We start from the raw sequence: 19,404 nt of genomic DNA, 5'->3' as shown, positions 1-19,404 counted from the left end.
TTGGTTGACACTGAGCATCTCCTGAAGCAGAATAGGATCCTCTTGAAAAGCTTTAATCATGGGGATAGAATCAGAGCTCAAAGATTACAGATTAAAATCAAATTGCAGCTCAAGAATTAATAAAAAGTGGAGGTTTTAAAAATATTTTAATCTAATACTCTACAGCTCCCTTCTGAAAGGAATGAATATTTATTGTGGACTTCAGATGAATACATTGCTTCACATCAAGGCAGCTCTAGTTTTTATCCTCAAATGACAAATTCTGCTGCCCATCCTTTGTCTCAGAACAATGTTTGACTTTGGAAGGTATTTGAGAAAGCTCAGAGCTCTCTGAAGAAATGAAATGTCTTCAACAGCAATTCCCTCAACGACAATTCCCTCAAGTGCAATTCCAAGATCTGGAGGTTCTCGCCTCACAATATTCTTCACTGGAGTTTCTCACCTCACAATATATTTCTCACCTCAATATTTCAAGAGGATTTCTGGAAGATCCACTGGATTCAAACACTGTGATTGAGCAGGACCTTGGGACCACCTGGCTTTGGAGGAGACCCATCTCCACATTCATGGGGACAACAACAAGGAGGAAAATTCCTCCATCCAGAGGAGGAATCTCTCCTTTTTAAGCCATTTGGAGAACAAGGAGGGGTTTTTTGGGAATTCCAGAGGTGCACCACCAACAAACAGAGGTTTGAGACTTGATGCTGAGCACTTACTTTGCTTTTGCTTCTGCATCCTCATAGGCTTTGTTGGAGACGTCGTCCAGGCCCCCGATCAGGTGCTTGAAGGAGCTGTAAAGACAAAAGGATGCTCTGAGAGGAAAATCACAGAAACACCAAAGCTGGAAAATACCCTGAAGATCCTCCAGTCCCACCAGGTCCACCACTGAACCTGAAGAGATCCCACCTGGGAGCCAAGAAATCCAGTGTGGCTTTTTGGCAGCAATCAGGGCTGGATCTTGATGCTGCTGACCCACCGGGACCAGGGCTCAGAAATGCTGGAGATGCAGAAACCAACGCCAAGAAGATCCAAAATTATTTATCCAGCCCACTGAAATGGCTGCTGAAGGTTTTCACCCTCCAGTAGAAGTTTCAGAGTAAATGTGGCTGGTGGGGGCACCTCAACCATCACATCCCTGTCCTCCAAACAGGAGCCCTGTAAATCCCTCTGCTTCCAAAGTGAAATTTTTCACTTCTGGATCCCAGCTTTCTCAGCTTCAGAGAAAAAAGCATCCAAAAACACATCAAAGGGTGTTCAAATTGGAAGAGAGGGAATTCAGGATACTGGGAAGGAATTGTTCCCTGGCAGGGTGGGGAGCCCCTGGCATAGAATTCCCAGAGAAGCTGTGGCTACCTCTGGATCCTGGCAGTGCCCAAGGCCAGGTTGGACAGGGCTTGGAGCACCCTGGGATAGGGGAAGGTGTCCCTGACATGGCAGGGGGTGGCACAGGATGATCCTTAACATCCCTTCCACTCCAAACCATTCTGGGATTCCATGAAAAACCAGAAATTAATAACTGAAATCAGTGAATGCCTTCAAACAAAAATATTTCAAGTGAAAAGCTACTTTCTACTATCCAATCCCAGTATTCCCAGTCTGGGTCTGTCACACACAGGTTTTCTTTTATTTTCAAGGAAGAAAAATTTGAAAAGATGAACTGCTGCTCTGCTGTTTCTCCCAGTCAGAGAGGTGGTTTGGATCTGGAGCTGCTGGAAGGGCTTTCCCAGAGGAATTCTCCTTCCTGAGGCTATTCCAGAGCTGTGTGCACACAACCCTGGGCTCTGGGATGGCCCTGCTGGGGCAGGGAGGTGCCACCAGGTGCCCACTGTGGCCCCTTCCAAACTGACCCATCCTGGGATTCTCTGCTGGGAATTACAGCTCAGGAAATGCCCTCTGCCCACACCAATTTCCCCAGTCTTTCCCTCCACTTAATTCTTTATATTTCGAATCATACAATCAAGGAAATTATTTTTGCAAGCAAATTAATTAATTCATTAATGAGGAAGAGAAGGCACAAACCCTTTGCTCTCACATAAACTCATGTTAGTGGTTTTTAACCAATCTGGTAATTACTAATATTTTTAATATTAGGACATGTTAAAAATGGGAGTAATTGCTCAACCCCAAGTTCCTTGCTCAGCAGTGAAAAGAGGAACAACTCATCTCCTTCAGCACCTCAAGTTTTATCTTCCTGCTGCTGGGAATGTGCCACAGGATGAAGCCAAACCTTGGTAAGTGACAGTGAGAGCAAAGCAGGATTGGGGTGTTAATGCCTAAATTGCACCCCAAACAGGTATTTAGGCAATTAATTACACAGTAACACCATCCTGGAAGCCCATAAGACATCACCTAAGGCCTAAATTCTGATTTAAGCTGGGTTTGCTCAGGAAAATGTGACAGGGTTAAAAACCCTCTTTTTTTGGCAATGCAAATAAATCTTTTCTAGTGAAACAGCAAAGAAGAAAAAGTCCCTGAAAGGAGCAACAACAGTTTCTCTAAACCCCTTAATTTTTATTAAAAATTTTAAGCCAGATTTAGCACTGGGCAGGCTATCAAGGTTCACCTGAGTCCCTTTTTTATTGCCCATCTCAACGTTGTTGAAGTCTCGGCTCAGTCCCAGCCTCCCCCAGAATTCAATCAGAAACTGTTCGGGCTTTTTTCTCCCCGTGGCCTTTTCTCTTCGTTTTTTCTATTCTCTCCTCATAACCAATTTTCTCCATGGATAAACTTTGCTCTGACTGGGAGAAACAGCAGAGCAGCAAACCCTAAAATCTCCACTGAAAGAGCTCGGCTCAGCTTATATGGGGTCAGTCATGCCAGGATAATACTTTTTTATTTCATTTTTCTCCAATTTCCCTTGCCAGGAGGGCCGATCCAAGAACCTTTGTTGACACCTCACAGCTCTCCCTGAAAAAAAACCCAAACCCAGGCTTTGAAACACAGACAAAAATGGGAAATGCAAAGTGGAAAAGCAGAAAATAGCTGAATTATTTAAAATGTTGCCTCAAAAAGAAGTGCATCCTCTTGATAGGTGCAGCTGAAGAAGACAAGAAGCTGGAAAAACAGCATTTAGAGTAAATTCCAGGTAGCTCTGTAACTCTCTGTCAGCAGCAGCTGGGCTTTGAGTTGTTCTGGCTCTGATCCATCAGCTCCTCTCTCTCCCCATTTGCATGAGGCAATTTTGTCCTCCCAACACCCACAGTGTTGCTAAATCTCCAAGCTCCAGGAAAACGCTGTTGGCACCATAAATAAATTATATGGAGGGGAAAAAAAAAATCCCATATAAATAAAAGATGAACCTGAATCAACCTCGGCGTAAATATTCCGACAGTTCAGGAGCAGCCACAAGCACTTTCAAAACGCTTTCTCAGTTTCAAGAGGTAGGTGTGGGAAAAAAAAAAAAGAATTATAGAGTGGCACCAACTTGTCCCTGAGGGTGCCAATGATGATCCAAACGTCAGGAATGAGTTTGGAGCCTTTCCCTCCTGTTTTCTCTCCACACAGAGGGGCTGCAAGCGAAGTCTGTCTGCGCATCTTTATTCAAATGGATCCACAGAACAGATGCTCAAGGCGTGTCTGCACCATTTTTATCAGAAGACCTTTTACAGACAAGTTCCTAGAGGACCAATCCATCAAATCCAGCACAGATTTGTTAACTTTTCCCCAAGTGTACTTCTGGAACAAATCTAATAACGCCTCCAAGGAGCCTGGAAATTCACCAGGATGAGTTCTGACAAGGCCAAGCTCGGAACAATTTGGAGGCAGCACCATGGAGCAGCTCCCAGAGTAATTTTTTTCCCACAGGATGAATTCCTGCAGTGCCACCACAGGAAAAAACTTCATTAACAACACCCTTGATCTTGTAGGGTCAAGGCAAGTCCTAAAGACAGAAAGTCCATGAATTGTAAATAAATTTTTAAAAAAAAGCACTTGGAAATAAAAATGCCTAAAAGTCGTCTGAGAGGTGCTGTAAAGTAATAATTTGTGTTCCTACAGTGGAGGTTTGAGCAGCAGGAAATGGTGGGGCTGCAATGAGCTGTGTGGCTCCTCAAGTACTCAAAGGCTTCTCCAAATTCCCTCAGATGATCAGATATCCAGCTGGCCTTTTTTGTCACAATTCCCACGAACGCCGTGTGGATTTTGTTGACGTTTCCAAGCCAATTCCATAAGCCCATGGTTGGGTCTGTGCTCCATGGCAGGAAAAACGTTGGATAAATCAATCCCAACCCAGCAGAGAGATTGAGCATGGAGCCTTGCTGTGGTTCTTTCTTTCAAATACACCTGACCAGGCAGGACTACAAAATTTTTTTGATTTTCTTCCTTGGGGGACTAAACTGGATGGCGCTCCCAATGGGAACCATCGAATTCCTCAAAAAGTTTGACTTGGAAGGGACCTTAAAGCCCATCCAGTGCCATGGGCAGGGACACCTTCTGTTATCCCAGGGTGCTCCAAGCCCTGTCCAGCCTGGCCTTGGAACTGCCAGAGATCCAGAGGCATCCACAGCTTCTCTGGGAATCTGTGCCAGGGCCTGCCCACCCTCCCAGGGAAGGATCAAAAGCATAAAGCACCAAATCCCACTAAAATTCATTATTCCAGTAATGGAAGGGACTCAAAAACACAACTGCAAGATGGAAAAAATACCAATGCTTTTTGTAACAAATATTTTCAGGACAAGGACGAGTGGGAACAAAGTCCATGGGATGCAACAAATGTTTCCTGCAGGTTGTTTTCACTCTTAGATCAGGATTTTGCTCATTCCTACACCAGAAAAGGACGCTGGAAATGCACTTTGCAAATCACATCTTCCTAGATTGGCAAAAATAGCTGTAATACTTTTTGGGAGTCTTTGGGGTGTTTTTTGAGACTGGAAGAGCCCTCTTCTTTCACAAGGAAATTAAAAAGCAAGGCAGCACCAACATCATCTGGTAATTAAAGACCCATCATGAGCTCCAGTTTGACTTCCCTCGCGGTATTTCCCACTCCTGCTGCTTCAGCCCTGGAGCCATTTTACTCATATTTTATAAATTCCAGAGATCCTTTTAGGCAAAGCATTCCCTCTTGTCAGGCTCAAGGAATTCTCTTCTCCAACCCAACTTAAGCAATTCTCTTCTCCAACCCAACTTAAGCAATTCTCTTCTCCAACCCAATTTAAGCAATTCTCTTCTCCAACCCAACTTTAGCAATTCTCTTCTCCAACCCAACTTCAGCAATTCTCTTCTCCAACCCAACTTAAGCAATTCTCTTCTCCAACCCAACTTGCCCACAGCTCCTGGCCCATCCCTCTGATGAAGGTTTCCCACATTATTCACCCCCAAACTACAAACCCTGCAGCAGCTAAACCAGCCTTAAAATTGCTGGGAATATTGGCAAATCCAGAGCCAGGCTCATGCCTCCCACAGGAATAACTTCCTGTGGCACCAAGGTGCGATTCTCTTTGTTAATGGGATGGAGAGTATGGCAGCTGGAACAATTTTTGGATGCCTTGGGAAGCCTTTCCCGAGGAATTTGGAGGGGTTATCCTGCTGTAGATAATTCCAGTGGGTGATGCTGGTCAGGGAGGCTGGAATTCTCCAGGAATTCCATGTGTTAAGGTCTTTTCCCCATCACTTGTTTTTTGAAACTGCAACACCAGTTTTGCTGAGCTGCTTCAGATGGGGACACCCACAGAGCATGGAAATTGCTGCTTCAGTGGTTCCATCTGATTAGGCAAAGAGCTTGTCTGGGAAAAGGGAAATATTTGGCAGCTTCAGTGACTTGTGTCACCCCTCCTGCTGCACAGAACAAATTCCAGCTGCAGGGAACACCCACTCCCTGCTCCCACTGCCACCTCCTGTGTCACTCAACGTTCCCATCCACCGCCACAACCCAAAAGATGCAAAATTTGCTCTGTCTCTGTATGTAAAAAATTGGTTCTTTTTTCCTCAGCCAATTTCCCAAATTGCCACAAGTCCTGGTAGTTTATCTCCACATGAAATGTTGCTCCTGCTGTTGTCATTCCTATAAAATAACAGCCTAAGGAAGAGCTGGGACATGAAATTCAGCACTGGTCAGGACACAGGACAGCCTGCTATAAATAGGGCTATCAATAGGGTCACTTTTCTTGCACTATAAATAAGAATTTTTTTTAAATAGTGTTACTCTGCTAATTGCACAGTGTTAATAGTATCTCTGAGGTAGATTAACCACAGCTTCATCAGTTTAAATTTAACTTGTACTTCCTTACTACTTCAAGGGCATTGTATGCTGGGGACAAGGCACAGGAGACAAGGAAAGAAACAGTCTGGGAAATTATCAGGAATGAGTGACTTGAATTATTCGGGGTTTTTAACTCTCATAGTGCAAACCAAAAATACCTGCTTGCAAAAGTGTGAAAATAAAAGCAGAAATTATTTGTTGCTTTTTATTTCTCTGAATTAATGATTGCTAAATTATCTAATTATTAAAAGCATAAAGATTATAAGAATATTATCTTGCTAAATAATCAAATTCTTCTTCCTCTCTTTGCCCCTCAGCATGAGAAGAGAGGGTGGAAGTTTTACCTACCAGGTTAAGAAAGGAGCCCTCAGGTGTTCCCCACCTGTGTTCAGTGGACAGACCATGGGTTTTGCAATTAATAATGAATTAACATAAATCAGAACTTATCAGGATTTCTGAAGATTTTCCCCAGCTCAGCCTGTACAGAATGTTGGATTTCCAGAAATGGAGGCCTGTGAGATAACTCAACACAAACCCCTGGTGTGCCAGCAGGATTGAGGGGATGGAGACCAGCCCCACAAGAGCACAGAATCCCATCTCTCACCAGAACACAAGAAGGGCTCCAGAATCACTTCTAGGGATCCACAGGGATCTTGGATCCAGCTCCTGGCCCTGCTCAGACACCCCAACAATCCACACTGCTCTAAAAGCTCCAGGCCCACAGGTGGGTCCCACATACTTCAAAAATGCAATGGATTTATTTTCCTTTCCAACATCATCAATTTTTTTTTTTTGCTATTCCACAGTTTCTGGCTCCCTCCTGCAGGTTTCTTGGAGCTCCTGCATGGGGGGAGGCAGTGAAAAGTCAACAGCTATTCACCCTCTCTGTGGGTTTCACAGACCCATAGCACATTCCCATGGAAAGATTCCCATCATCTTGGGAGTGTCCATGCCTTCTACTGCTCTGTGCCAGTGCTGCACAACAGCAAAACCAGCCCAGGAATCACGTTCAATTTTTATGCCATTTTTTAATCCCATTCCCAGTAACTGCCTTTATTTCCATTTGGACTTTCTGTGATTCTAAATGTCACTACTGAGTTTTGTAATTGTCACTGCTGAACTTTCTAATTGTCACTATTGAGTTTTGTCTGTTGATTTAGAGGCACCTTCCCTCCACTCATCAAGTCTGTGCCTTCATCACCCCAAATTAAGAGGCCTCTCTGGAGAAGATGATCCAAGGCTCCTACTAAGCTCTGGAAAAGGTTTAAATTGGAGTTTCCCCCCAGCCCCAGGCAGAAGGAGGAACTTACTCTCTGTCTATGACCAGACAAGTGACTGCTTCAGCTGCGATGACGTTGGCTGTCCTGACATCCTCCCTGCAAGAAAAAACACATTTCTCCAGTTATTTCCATGACAATCTTCTGATTTCCAACACACAGGGTTCTTCAAGCACTTTGAGGACACATTTCTGCCTTTCACAGCTTTTCTTTGCTGTGTTCATCATCCATTTAGGCTAATAAAAAACTAGAATTCCAAGACTAATAAAAATAATCAATTTAATTCATTTTAATCAGGTCGATTTGACATTCTGGTGTTTAAGAGTCAGCACTGCATTTTCTGGGCTTACTTTATCTCAATTCCCTCCAACCTTTCCATGTTCCAAGGGTAAGTGGGTTACAGGCAGGAGATACCTCCCCTCTCCTGCACACCCCCTCATTCATTTAGGCTGGAACACCACTCTAGGCTTCCAACGAGGCAGAAAATCAGATTTACAGGTGCTGTTAGGAATAGAAATTCCCATTTAAAGACTGGAGGTATTAAAGCAGGAATATGGTTTAAAAAGGGTGATGCATGTGCACTTTCCCTTTGAGGTCATCATTAATTAACTTTAATTTCTTCATGTTCATACCTTTAAGAGCAGAGCAAGCAGAAATACATTAATACTCCAGCCTGTGCTGGAATGCTGACTCTGAGTCCATTTGGACTGGAATTAAGTGTGTATTCGTGCTAATTAACCCCACTGATAAATCACATTGTGCTAATTTAAAGCAATGAGAAAGAAGTAGTGGAATAGCAGTGGATAATGATCTCTATTAACTCCTAAAACTTGGGTAAATACAGAGAGGATAAGGAAGGATAATATTGAATTCCTCATTAAGTTGCTGTAGCCAGCTTTCGACAATATATTGATCCATTAAAATGAGAATTCAAACTTGGTGGTGTCCATTAATTCCCATTAAAACTCAACACATTTGTCCCATTATCCCAGATGCCACAAAAATACATTTATCCCTGCAGATCTGTGGATCACAGACATGATTTGGTTGCTGTTTTATATTTAGATGATTACAGACCAGGAAAATACAATAAAATTGGTGGCCTCAGCTCCAACATTTTCCATAAAATTGGAAATGAGGTATTCAGATGCACAAGGGACTGTTTGTTATAATTTCTGCTATCTTCTATGAATCCATCCTTTTCTAGAAGGTGACTTTGGCCAGCAGCTGCAGCACAGGGAGGTACAGGAATCCATGGCATTGAGGGCCAATGAAACCTTGGAAGTGCAAGGCATTAATTGGGAAAGAAATTACTAGGAGGGGATTACAAGTGAGAGCAACCACCAGCAAATGCCCAGCATTAAATGAGAGAGTAACTACTCCAAGTAGGTGGCATTAAACACAACAAATAATTCCTACAAGTGCACAGAATTCAGTGCAGAAGTTGCTATTACAGGTGCATGCTATTAAAGGCAACAAGTAATTACTACAAGTCCAGGAGTAATTCCTACCAGTGCACAGCAATCAGTGGAAAATTAACCACTAGGAAGTGCACAGCTTTAAATGCAGGAGGAATTACTACAGGTGCATGGCATTAATTGCAAGAAGTAATTACTACACATGAACTGCACCAAATGCAAGAGTAATTACTATAAGGGCACAGCACTAAATGTAATAATTACTACGAGTGCAAAGCATTAAACCCAGAAGTTACTACTGGTAAATGCAAAGTATTGAAGGGAAAAGTAACCTACAAGTGCAAGACATTAAATACAGAAGTTACTACAAGCGCAGGGCACTAAATGCAACAAATAATCATGGTATTAACTGAAACAGTAACTACTACAAGTGCACAGCATTAAAAACAAAGTAATTACTCCCAGTGCGCAGCATTAAATGAAAAACTAATTACTAGCAAATACATGAAACAACTAATTACTACCAGCGCAAAATATTAAGTGCAGAGGTTACTCCCAGCAAATGCACAGTTTTAAAGGCAAAAGTAACTACTACCAGTGCAATGGCAAGTAAAAAGTACTTCATTAAATGGTAAGAAAACAGATAGAGGTAAAAATGGTAAAAAATGGTAAGGTGGTTTCATTACTGCAAGTGCATTAAATGCAAGTAATTACTTCAACAGCACAGCACTAAGCAGGTATTAGAAGTAAAGTGTGTAAAACAGAACTTATTGGAAATTAATTACTAGATTAATTAATTCCTGGCAGTGCCCCACACCACCCCCTGTGGCCCCAGCGAGGAGAGGAGAGCACTGACTCAGACACTGCCTGGCCTTCATCCCCTTCCTCCTCCTCCTCCTCGGAGCTGCTTCCCGAAAATCCGCGTTCCTCATCCGTGGAGCCGCCGCCGCTCCCCGAGCGCTCCATGGCCCCGGCTGCTCCCTCCTTCCCCCTGGACACTCCTCATCCCCTCCAGCTCCCAGCTCCGTGCCACCCCCTGGCCGGTGCCAGCTGCCCCAGCCCAGGGCACAAGGGGCACAGCTGCTGCGGGGGCCCTCGGCCGCGGAAACCCAAGAGGGGAGGATTTGGGAGCCCTCCGGACATCCTTGGCCAAAAATCCCAGCAGGAGACCTGGTGTGCCCTTCCCAGCTCCTTGGCCCCACGGTGGAATTAGGTGGCAACATAAGCCACATTCCCAAATGTTCCCAGGTGTGCCACTGTCACTCCAGGACACGACATAACACGGCACGGACACGCTGCTCTTTTCAAAGTAAAGAGAGTTTTTTAATCTCTGGCTCTAACATTTATAGATTTCTAAAAGTGGCAGTGGGTTGGAGGGTGACAGTGACACCTCTCCAATGACACTGGGCAAACAGACAGCACATCAAATTTCTCCTCCTCCATAAAAGAATGCAAAACAATGAGTTATTTACGTAAAGTGTGCGAGAAAGTTTGTTACAAGAACGTAAACATCAGAAGGCTTAGAAAATCTTAAAAAATCAGGGGGACATGCCACCACACCAACAGAAACATGAGGACGGTATTTAAGGGATGAAATGCACAGATCTGTTTTCCTCCTTGGAATTTACAGCCAACTCCACCACATGGGGAAGTGACGACAATTTTGCTTCTGACAAGCTGTCAACAGCTCAATTTCAGAAGAGATAAGTTTATACTTCAGCCTCTGTCTCATGGCTTAACTGTAGGCTGCCATAATTTGCTCTAAAGGTAAAAATGTTTGAGGTGATTCCCATTTTTTTTTGCTTTTTTTTTTTCCCTTCCTACATCCCCCAACTGCTTGAAGTCCTGCTCCAATACCTTCTCCCATAGCTCCCACTGCTCCCAATTCCTTGGATAGGGACTCCACCTCTACCCTAGGCAGTCAGTCCAATGTCTGACAGCCCTTTCTGAAAAAGGAATTTTTCCTAATATCCAGCCTAAACCTCTTCTGGTGCATTTTGAGCCCCTTTCCCCTTGTCCTGTCCCTGTGCCCTGGCAGCACAGCCCGACCCCCCTGGCTGTCCCCTCCTGGCAGAGCCACAAGGTCCCCCCTGAGCCTCCTTTGCTCCAGGCTGGTGAAATCCCAGCCCCATCTCCTGGGAGTTTTTTACTTTTGGAACCCCCAGTGCAGTAAAGACAGAGCAGAATTTCCTTGACCAACAGAGCCTTGAAAGACCTGAGGCCTCAGCTTCATAAATATTCCAGTCAATTATCACAAACGGCTCCTCTTCCTTTGTAAATCTTGTTGTACAGCCCTTGGCAGGGCTTAAACCATTCGGCTGGAGCCACTGGGAGTAAAAATATATTTTAGGAGCAGTCAGTAAGTGCTAACAAGATGCTCACAAGGCATAAAACAAAGTATTAGAAGGGGCTGGTACATTTTCTATTTGAAGAGTTGTACATTTTGCTTATATTGAGGAAAAAAAAAATCAGTAAAATAGTATTTTTGAAGCTCAGCGAGCTGAATTGTTGTTCTCTAAGAAATGGTTTTCCCAATACCCATGAAGCTTAAAGCACATGGGGTTTTTGCTACATGCCCTCAAACTGGGGTACCTTGGAGTCAAATCCCTCCTGCTGTATCTCATTCCCTTTTAGGAAGTGAGATTTAAATGCCTGACAGAATTTTTACAAGATTTTTTTATGAAATAGCTTTTCAAGTGCAGCTTTTTCCAATGGCACCTTTTATTAGTTTCACATTAAAATCCATAAAAGTTTAGTAGAGCATGCTGTGTTTATTAATCCCAGTGATGTGTTTTTATATCAAAGCCAATGGCAAGGGGATGTTGGGTTCTCAGGAAGATGAAAGGCTGCAAAGCCAAACTTTGGAGTGTGTGGGGTGGATTTCACCCTGGAAATCAGGCAGATCCAGGTGATTGATGGAAGACATGGAATCACAGAATTCATTAAATTTGGGGAAGAACTCCAAAGCCATCAAGTTCAGTCTTTGACCCCCGTTTTGTCAACTCCTCCCTGGCAGGGTGGGCAGGCCCTGGAATAGAATTCCCAGAGCAGCTGTGGCTGCCCCTGGATCCCTGGCAGTGCCCAAGGCCAGGCTGGACATTTGGGACAGCCTGGGACAGTGGAAGGTGTCCCTGCCATGGCAGGGGTGGCACTGGATGGGCTTTGAGGTCCCTTCCATCCCAAACCATTGTGTGACCCCATGGACACAGCCACATCCAGTTGTTTCCTCGTGTTGACCATTTCCTTCCCTAAAAATGAGGATAAAACCCCATTTCTTAGCTCAAGAAACTGGAGAGCCTCAAAGGATCACTCAGAGCAGGTGGGTCAGTGCCTGGACCTCTGTGGCTGCCCTGCAGAACCTGCCTGGGAGAGACCCTGGCAGAAACCTCCCATCCTGTGGGACCTCAGGAGATGAGTGCTGAGATCAGCTGAGAATGCTGCTAATGAGGCTTTTCAGAAATAAAAAATGAGGCCTTCCCTGGTGGGTTTTAAATTATGCCACGGGACTACCCAGAGGTTCCTCATTTGCTGCTATTTGAGTTCTTTAATGCATTTTCCCACCTTCCAGCACTGTACACTTGACCTTGTTACAATATCCTTAATGAGGTTGATTTAAAGCATTTAGGACAAGACATGTCAGATAGGGGGAAAAAATGGGAAAAGTCAGTTATTAGCTTAAATTTAGTAATAAGAGCTCAAAGCCCAGCATGTCTATATTCACTTCTATTTTATTGGGTATTTTCTGATTATGCCATGACTTTCAGGAGGGAGGTAAGAATCAGCTTTAATGGGTATTCTGAGGAGTGGTACTCAAATGTGGTGATCTTCTATCCTTTAAAAAGAGGGATTTGCCTACCTGGAGACTTAAAAATGTCTTTTTAAAGTTTATTTCTATAAATAAAATACAATTAAGTAAAATTAAAAAAAAAATAATAATTTCTGTAACTTCACCTGCATCTTGGCCTATAGTTTCAGCAGGGGGAGATGCAACAACCACCTGCCTATTCTTGATTTAGTAAAAAGAAATAAATTATTATTCTTTCCAGCTGGCATGGAAAGAAATGAATTCCTGGCACTGGGTGTACCACAGCAGAGTTAGGAGAGCAATTTAGGGTTGTGACCCAGCAGATTCCCAGGAGGAAAGGGATGGATCCCCCTTCCCAGGCTCATCTCCCACTGCTTGGTGGTGTGCTGATGGATGGTGCTACTGCTCTGGATACCCCAAAAATGTATTTATGGCAGTGACAGCTGCTGACCTTGACACCCCCACCTCTTTTGTGCTCCTGGTGGAGGTATCCCACCCTGCCAAGAGGGATTTCAGTGCTCTGAGGACACCTTTAAGGTGATTTTATAGGGGTTTTACATGGCAGATGCTGCTGATCACCCAAATAGGAGGGGGGAAGATTCAGCACTCAGCACTGGGAAGGCACAATAAAAACCTCAGCAATTATTACACTCATCATTTCAAGCCATGACGACCCTTCAAGAAACCTTGTCTTCCTTTTATCATTTTTATGAGGTGAGCAGGTATTTAAGAACAAATTTGGATGAATTCCAACACAGTGTTTGAATCTGAGGCGGTTCAGCACAGGAAGGACTCACAGCACTAAAAATCAGGAATAAAAAAGGGCTCCTCTTCCCTGGGAGGGTCTGCACTAAACCACTTCCAGTGTTAAAATGGGCAAGAATTTAAGGAAATTTCATTATGGAATAAAAGGGTTTTTATAAAATAAAATCTCTGCCAAAAGAAAAAATAAAGCTCAAAGCTTTAATAAAATATAGATGGGAAAAAAACCCAGACATGAGGCTGAATTATAGCCCTGGATTTTGAAAAACAGCACTGGAATAGTCTGGAAAAGTCACCTGGAAATTAAGAATTATATTTTCTTAATAAATGTTCTGATATTAATATTCCCATTGGTCTTTCAGGCTTGGCAGAAAGTAGCACTGGGTGTCCTTGGGATGTCAGTGTCTCCATGGGAATCAAATTCCTCCTCAATTAGCTTTCTAAAAAAGTGGAATTTGGGTGCATTCAGGACAAAGTGAAGTTTTAGATAAAAGTTTCTGTCTTCTGGGAGAATTTATGTTCCAAATGTGAATCCAAGGAAGGATCCCACTGTTTAAGTGTCCAAGGGCAGGTTGGCTTGGAGCAGCCTGGGATAGTGGAAGGTGTTCCTGCCCGTGGCAGGGCTTGGCATAAGATGGGCTTTAAGGTCCCTTCCAACCCAAACAGTTTAGGGATTAACATTTGGGTTTGCTATTCCCTAGATATACAATATATAAAGAAAATAATAACCATTTATTTCCTGACAAATAGCACTTCCCAGATCCACAACTCACGGGTAGCAAACCCCAGGGAACACAATTCCCTGCGGCTCTCTATTTGCTGGTGATGAGCCAGGAGCCAAAGTTGGACTGGAACTTCCAGAAGCTGGAGTGCCAAGGGAAGGTGGCAGATGGATTTGGCACGTTTGCCTGCACACCTGTGCAAAGTGGCACCCTCAGCTCAGTTTCCACCCAGGTGTCCACGCTTCCAAGTGCCAAACAGCCTTTCCTGAAACATCTGCCCACAGCCAGGGGGATCCGTTTCACAAATCCCATTTCAGCCAAACAGCAATTCCACCTCCTGCTAATTCCACTGAGCTTTTCTGAGTCCTTCAGGCAAACAGAGGGATGGATTATTGGCAGTGCTGGGGTGGGAACACTGGGAAGTCAGGGAATCCCAGAATGGTTTGTGTTGGGAGGGCCATGAAGGATCAGTTTATTCCACACCTGCCATGGGCAGGGACACCTCCCACTGTCCCAGGCTGCTCCAAGCCCCAAAGTCCAGCCTGGCCTTGGGCACTGCCAGGGATCCAGGGGCAGCCACAGCTGCTCAGGGCCTGCCCACCCTGCCAGGGAACAATTCCTCATTCCCAATATCCCATCCAGCCCTGCCCTCTGGCAGTAGAAGCCATTCCCTGTGTCCTGTCCCTCCATCCCTTGTCCCCAGTCCCTCTCCAGCTCTCCTGGAGCCCCTTTAGCCCTGGCAGGGGCTCTAAGCTCTCCCTGGAGCCTCTCCAGTACCTATGGGCTGCCATCTGTCACAGCCCCTGCTCTGCCTGGGCACAGAACCCCCATTTGTGCCACCCCTTGGGGAATCCACCTGCCTGGGAAGGGAATTCCAATTAAATCCAAGAGCTGCCACAACACATTGAGGATTCACACTGCAGGCATTCCCATATGAGGCTGGAATCCTTTTTGTGGCTGACTTTCAAGGCTGAAAGAGATGATCATCTCATCCCTTATCCTGTGCTTCCAAGTCCTGAATGGAATCTCTTTTTAACCCCTGTAAGTGCACCCATCCCACCATGGCTGGATCTGCTGGCACCAGGACAAGCAAGGAATCACAGAATTGTTGGAAAAGGATCCAACCATCCACCCAACAGTGCCCAGTCCTCCCTTAAACCCCAAGCCCAAGTGCCACATGCACAGTTTTAATCCCTGCACTGTGTCCCACTGGTGTTTCCCACTGCTGAGGTGGGAACAATGCTCAGAAATCCCTCTCTGCTGATGGTAAAAACCATTTCCAGGGGTTTTTTCCATTCCCACTGCTCCCAGGAAACCCTCAATGATACTGATATCACTTACTACAGTGTTTGCAGCAGCTCAGAAAGGAAAGGAAGAGCAAACACAGCTGGAGGAATATTCTGTAGGAATTAAAACTGGTATTTGTAGGCACACTGTGGCTTAAGTTTAGACTGAAGTGAGACAAACCTGAATCTGAGCGACACAAGGCTGACACTGGGATGGTAGAACCTCCTTGCCTGCCAAACCCATTAATGATTCAACCCAATTACTTGTGCAATTTATTCAGAATTATTGTAATGAACCAGAGTCTCACCAGTCTGTAATTAATTATATTCCCCAAGTGAAACCACCCAGGGGCACGAAATGGCCACTTTTTCATTAAAGTGAAATAAAACCCTACCACACCCCATCCATTGCTATTTTAATCAGCCAGTGGGCGACAAGAGCATCTTTAAGACATATTAAATGTTAATTATCCCATTCAAGGACAAATCAATTAAACCTTGAACAAGTCAGAATAGTTTCTAGAAACTGGTGACTTATTCTGCATAAGGAACTTCCCTGCCAGCCTTGATCAGATCATTGAGAGCCAGGCAAAGCCAAAAACCCAGGAAACGCCAAAAACCCAGGAACCTGGCCCAGATAAAGAGGAAACCATTGATTTGCATGATTTTCTTTAAAAAAGAAGTGCAGCAACAACAGAATTCAGCAGCCAGAGCCACATGAAATGGTCCTTGATACATTTTGTTCGTGAACGACTCGGCAGCTGCACTTTAATATTATTTAATAAGTTAAGAGCAAACACAAAGAGGGAATAAGAAGACCTCCAAAACAATTGATATACTGACCCTCACCTTGTCAACTCCTTCCCTGGGGGAGTGGGCAGGCCCTGGCACAGATTCCCAGAGCATCCCTGGAAGTGTCCAAGCCAGGTTGGATGGGGCTTGGAGCAGCCTGGGACAGTGGAAGTTGGGATGAGCTGGTTCTTAATGCTCCTTCCAACCCAAGCTGTTCTGGGATACAAAGAAATCCAAATCCCTTTTCCCATGGCTGCCTCATCCCTCCCCAAACCCTGGATACCAATAACAACTTGGGCCTGGGTGGAAAATGTGGATCCCCAAATTGAGAAGTGATCCAATGCTTCTCCTGGGCTCCAGCAGGAACACAGGGTCACAGGTTCATTGTACCATTATGACTTCAAAGCTCCTGATAATTAAAATTCTTCCCTTCCACTCTCTCTACCCTTAATCTGGAATCTCCACATGGGAAAAGTATCTTCTGTAGCCATAAAAGGAGAAATAAAGCTACAAGGTTAACTCCAATACTTTATTACAGGCCTTTCATCAGGAGATTCCAAGTGATAAAACATTTCCTAAATGAGCCTGCATTCCTTGGAGATGTCCTGCTTTGGGAGCTTTATCCATAAAATATCTGCTCAAGGACACACTGGGGGCAAGTTTAAAAATCTTAATTTTTCCTCTTTTTTTTTTTTTTTTTCCCCTAGCAGCAGGACAATAAACCAACAGTGCAAAAGGCTCTGACTTTTTCAGCATTCCAAAGATTTTCAGCTCTCCCAAGTTTCTCAGGTGGACGGATCTCTCCCAAACTGCTAAATTATTTCTTACTTATTATTTCTCCAAGTCTCTAAGAGCCTGTCCAGAAAAGACACATGATGAAAGATTAAAAAAATAAATTGCAGTGCCTATAGATTAATTCTGTGCTCTTATGGACACCCCCAAATCCATGGAGATTAGATATATTCCCATTTTCCTGACAATAAAGACCAGGCTCAAGAGCTTTTTGAAGCAAATAGTGGCAATAATCCCTGTTAAAGGCCAGATTCCTTAGCTTAAATTATTCTCTTGGGATTTATTCCCCCAGGAATTTTTTTAAAGCAGCTCCAAGTTGTCATTGAGGAGATTTAGCTTGGAAATGATGGAAAACCTCAGGAAAACTTCGAGCAGTGTAATAGGTGATCCTCCTTCCTTGGAGAGGTTTAAGATTAGGCCGGACAAAGGAATGATGACTTTGCTCCAGGAGTTGGGACATCCCTGCTTGGAGCAGGAAGTTGGAGCAGGGACCTTTAGAGCTCTTTTTTTGGCCAATATTCAGCTGATTTTTCTCTATTTCCTGCCCATATTGCTCCACTCCCTCTGGCAAATCCAACTCATTTGTAAATGTCCCAGACTGAAAACCACAGCCCCAGTTCCAGGTCCTGTGAAGAACAGGAACCAAACACCTTTTTGTGCCACCTGTTTTCCTCCAGGCAGATTTTCCCCAGAAAGGTTGAAGAGAGCACTGAGAGAATTTCAGATGCCAATTCCAGATGCAAGACAGGAGAGAAAATCCCAGCCAGAGCCATGCCTACAAGCGCTGCACCAACCCATGGAAACGGGAGGTGTTGGGAATACCCAGCTCCAGAAAAGAACAATACTGGCTTTCAAATTCCATCTCCTTTTGCAAAGCCCTCTGGTGGACATGTCAAATTGTCCAAGGTTAAAAGGTCAGGATGCTAAAATCCCAGGAAGGGGAACTGGGATCACGTCCTGGTTGTTTGATGCAAGATTTACTCTGCGGCTTCTGCATAAAGGCTTGGACATCATGGGAGCAAAATCTCCCAGCCTCTTCACTGCCTGATGCATCCCCTTTGCTCCACTGAACTCCCAAATATTCCCAGCAGGTTTTACCTTGCCTGATTCCTGCCCTTTCAGCATGGAGAAGATGCTCCTGCCCAATGATGCAGCCAATGGTGTGGCCACATTTCTCTTCCCAGAGAAAAGCAAGGCACAAGGATTTTCTGGGAAAGGCAGAGAAAAGCCTCAGAGAAGAAAAAAACAATTCTTATCTCTATCCTCTGCTCCTGTTGCTTTGCACATGCGGAATGTGTTGGAAGATTGTTCACCTGAAGGAATTTGGTAGCTGGATTCTGTTGAGGATCATTTTGTTTCCTTGGCCAATCGCGCAAAGCTGTGTCCTGACTGTCAGGAGCTTTTCAGGAGTTAGAAGTAAGTGTGATGTAGTACAGTTATAGTATAATATAAAGTAATATAATGGTAGTTTTAATAAATTTTTTCAGGAGTTAGAAGTAAGTATAATGTAGTATAGTTATATGTAGTATAATGTAATATAATGATAGTTTTACTAAAGTTTTTCAGGAGTTAGAAGTAAGTGTGATGTAGCACAGTTATAGTATAATATAAAGTAATATAATATAGTTTTACTAAAGTTTTTCAGGAGTTAGAAGTAAGTGTGATGTAGTACAGTTATAGTATAATATAAAGTAATATAATAATAGTTTTAATAAATTTTTTCAGGAGTTAGAAGTAAGTATGATGTAGTATAGTTATATATAGTATAATGTAATATAATAATAGTTTTAATAAAGTGAGTGTTCAGCATTCCAAAGCCTTGGAGTCAGATGCCAATCATTTCCTGCCTCAGGGGGTCACCTGAATTTACTATACAAGGGTGTAGAGGAGCTGCAGTACCATGGAAGAGCTGAGTCCCTTCAGTCTGAAGAACTATACTGTGGGATGAAAAAGGCCAGCACCTAGCTCAAATGCTGAGTAACCTCCTGTAATAGTAATTTTCATCTTTATAAGATCATGTTCTATATAAAACTCTAAAACTTTCCAGTTTCTTCTCAGTTCTACAACTGCCAACCTTTCATTTAATTACAGCCCGACTGTGGACATAATGGAATTTAGCAGGTGCCTTAAGGATGTGTAACTTACAGCTTCAGACTTCAGGAATCAAGAACTGCATTTTACAAACCCAGGGGCTGAGGGGGAAAAAAATTAAATATGAAAAATTTTGATGAATTTAAATCTCTGCCAGCCCCTTCAGCAGCCAGAGTGAAATTGCTTCGTTAGAGAAGTTCTGCCACATAACCCTAAACCACTTTTTCAGCCTGAACAAACCCAAGATTAAATTGAGATGAAGG

The 19,404-nt window shown here is 43.8% G+C and overlaps 1 protein-coding gene across 2 annotated transcripts in view; it reads right to left on the bottom strand.

The window, feature by feature from the left end:
- PRKG1 (protein kinase cGMP-dependent 1) overlaps nt 1-19,404 on the bottom strand; it is a gene marked incomplete at its 5' end in the record, with an annotated part of 340,143 nt that overhangs the window by 45,098 nt on the left and 275,641 nt on the right. For both annotated transcript variants that reach the window (XM_084210094.1, XM_084210093.1), the window contains 2 exons: nt 717-791; nt 7,507-7,572. In XM_084210094.1, coding sequence (XP_084066220.1) covers nt 717-791; nt 7,507-7,572 — 141 coding nt within the window. The remainder of the gene's footprint in view (nt 1-716; nt 792-7,506; nt 7,573-19,404) is intronic.

The sequence above is a fragment of the Fringilla coelebs genome (genome assembly GCF_963513975.1).
Source record: "Fringilla coelebs genome assembly, chromosome: 8".
NCBI lineage: Eukaryota > Metazoa > Chordata > Aves > Passeriformes > Fringillidae > Fringilla > Fringilla coelebs.
Note: the sequence above shows the minus strand (reverse complement) of the source record. Positions and strands in the feature narration are given on the sequence as shown.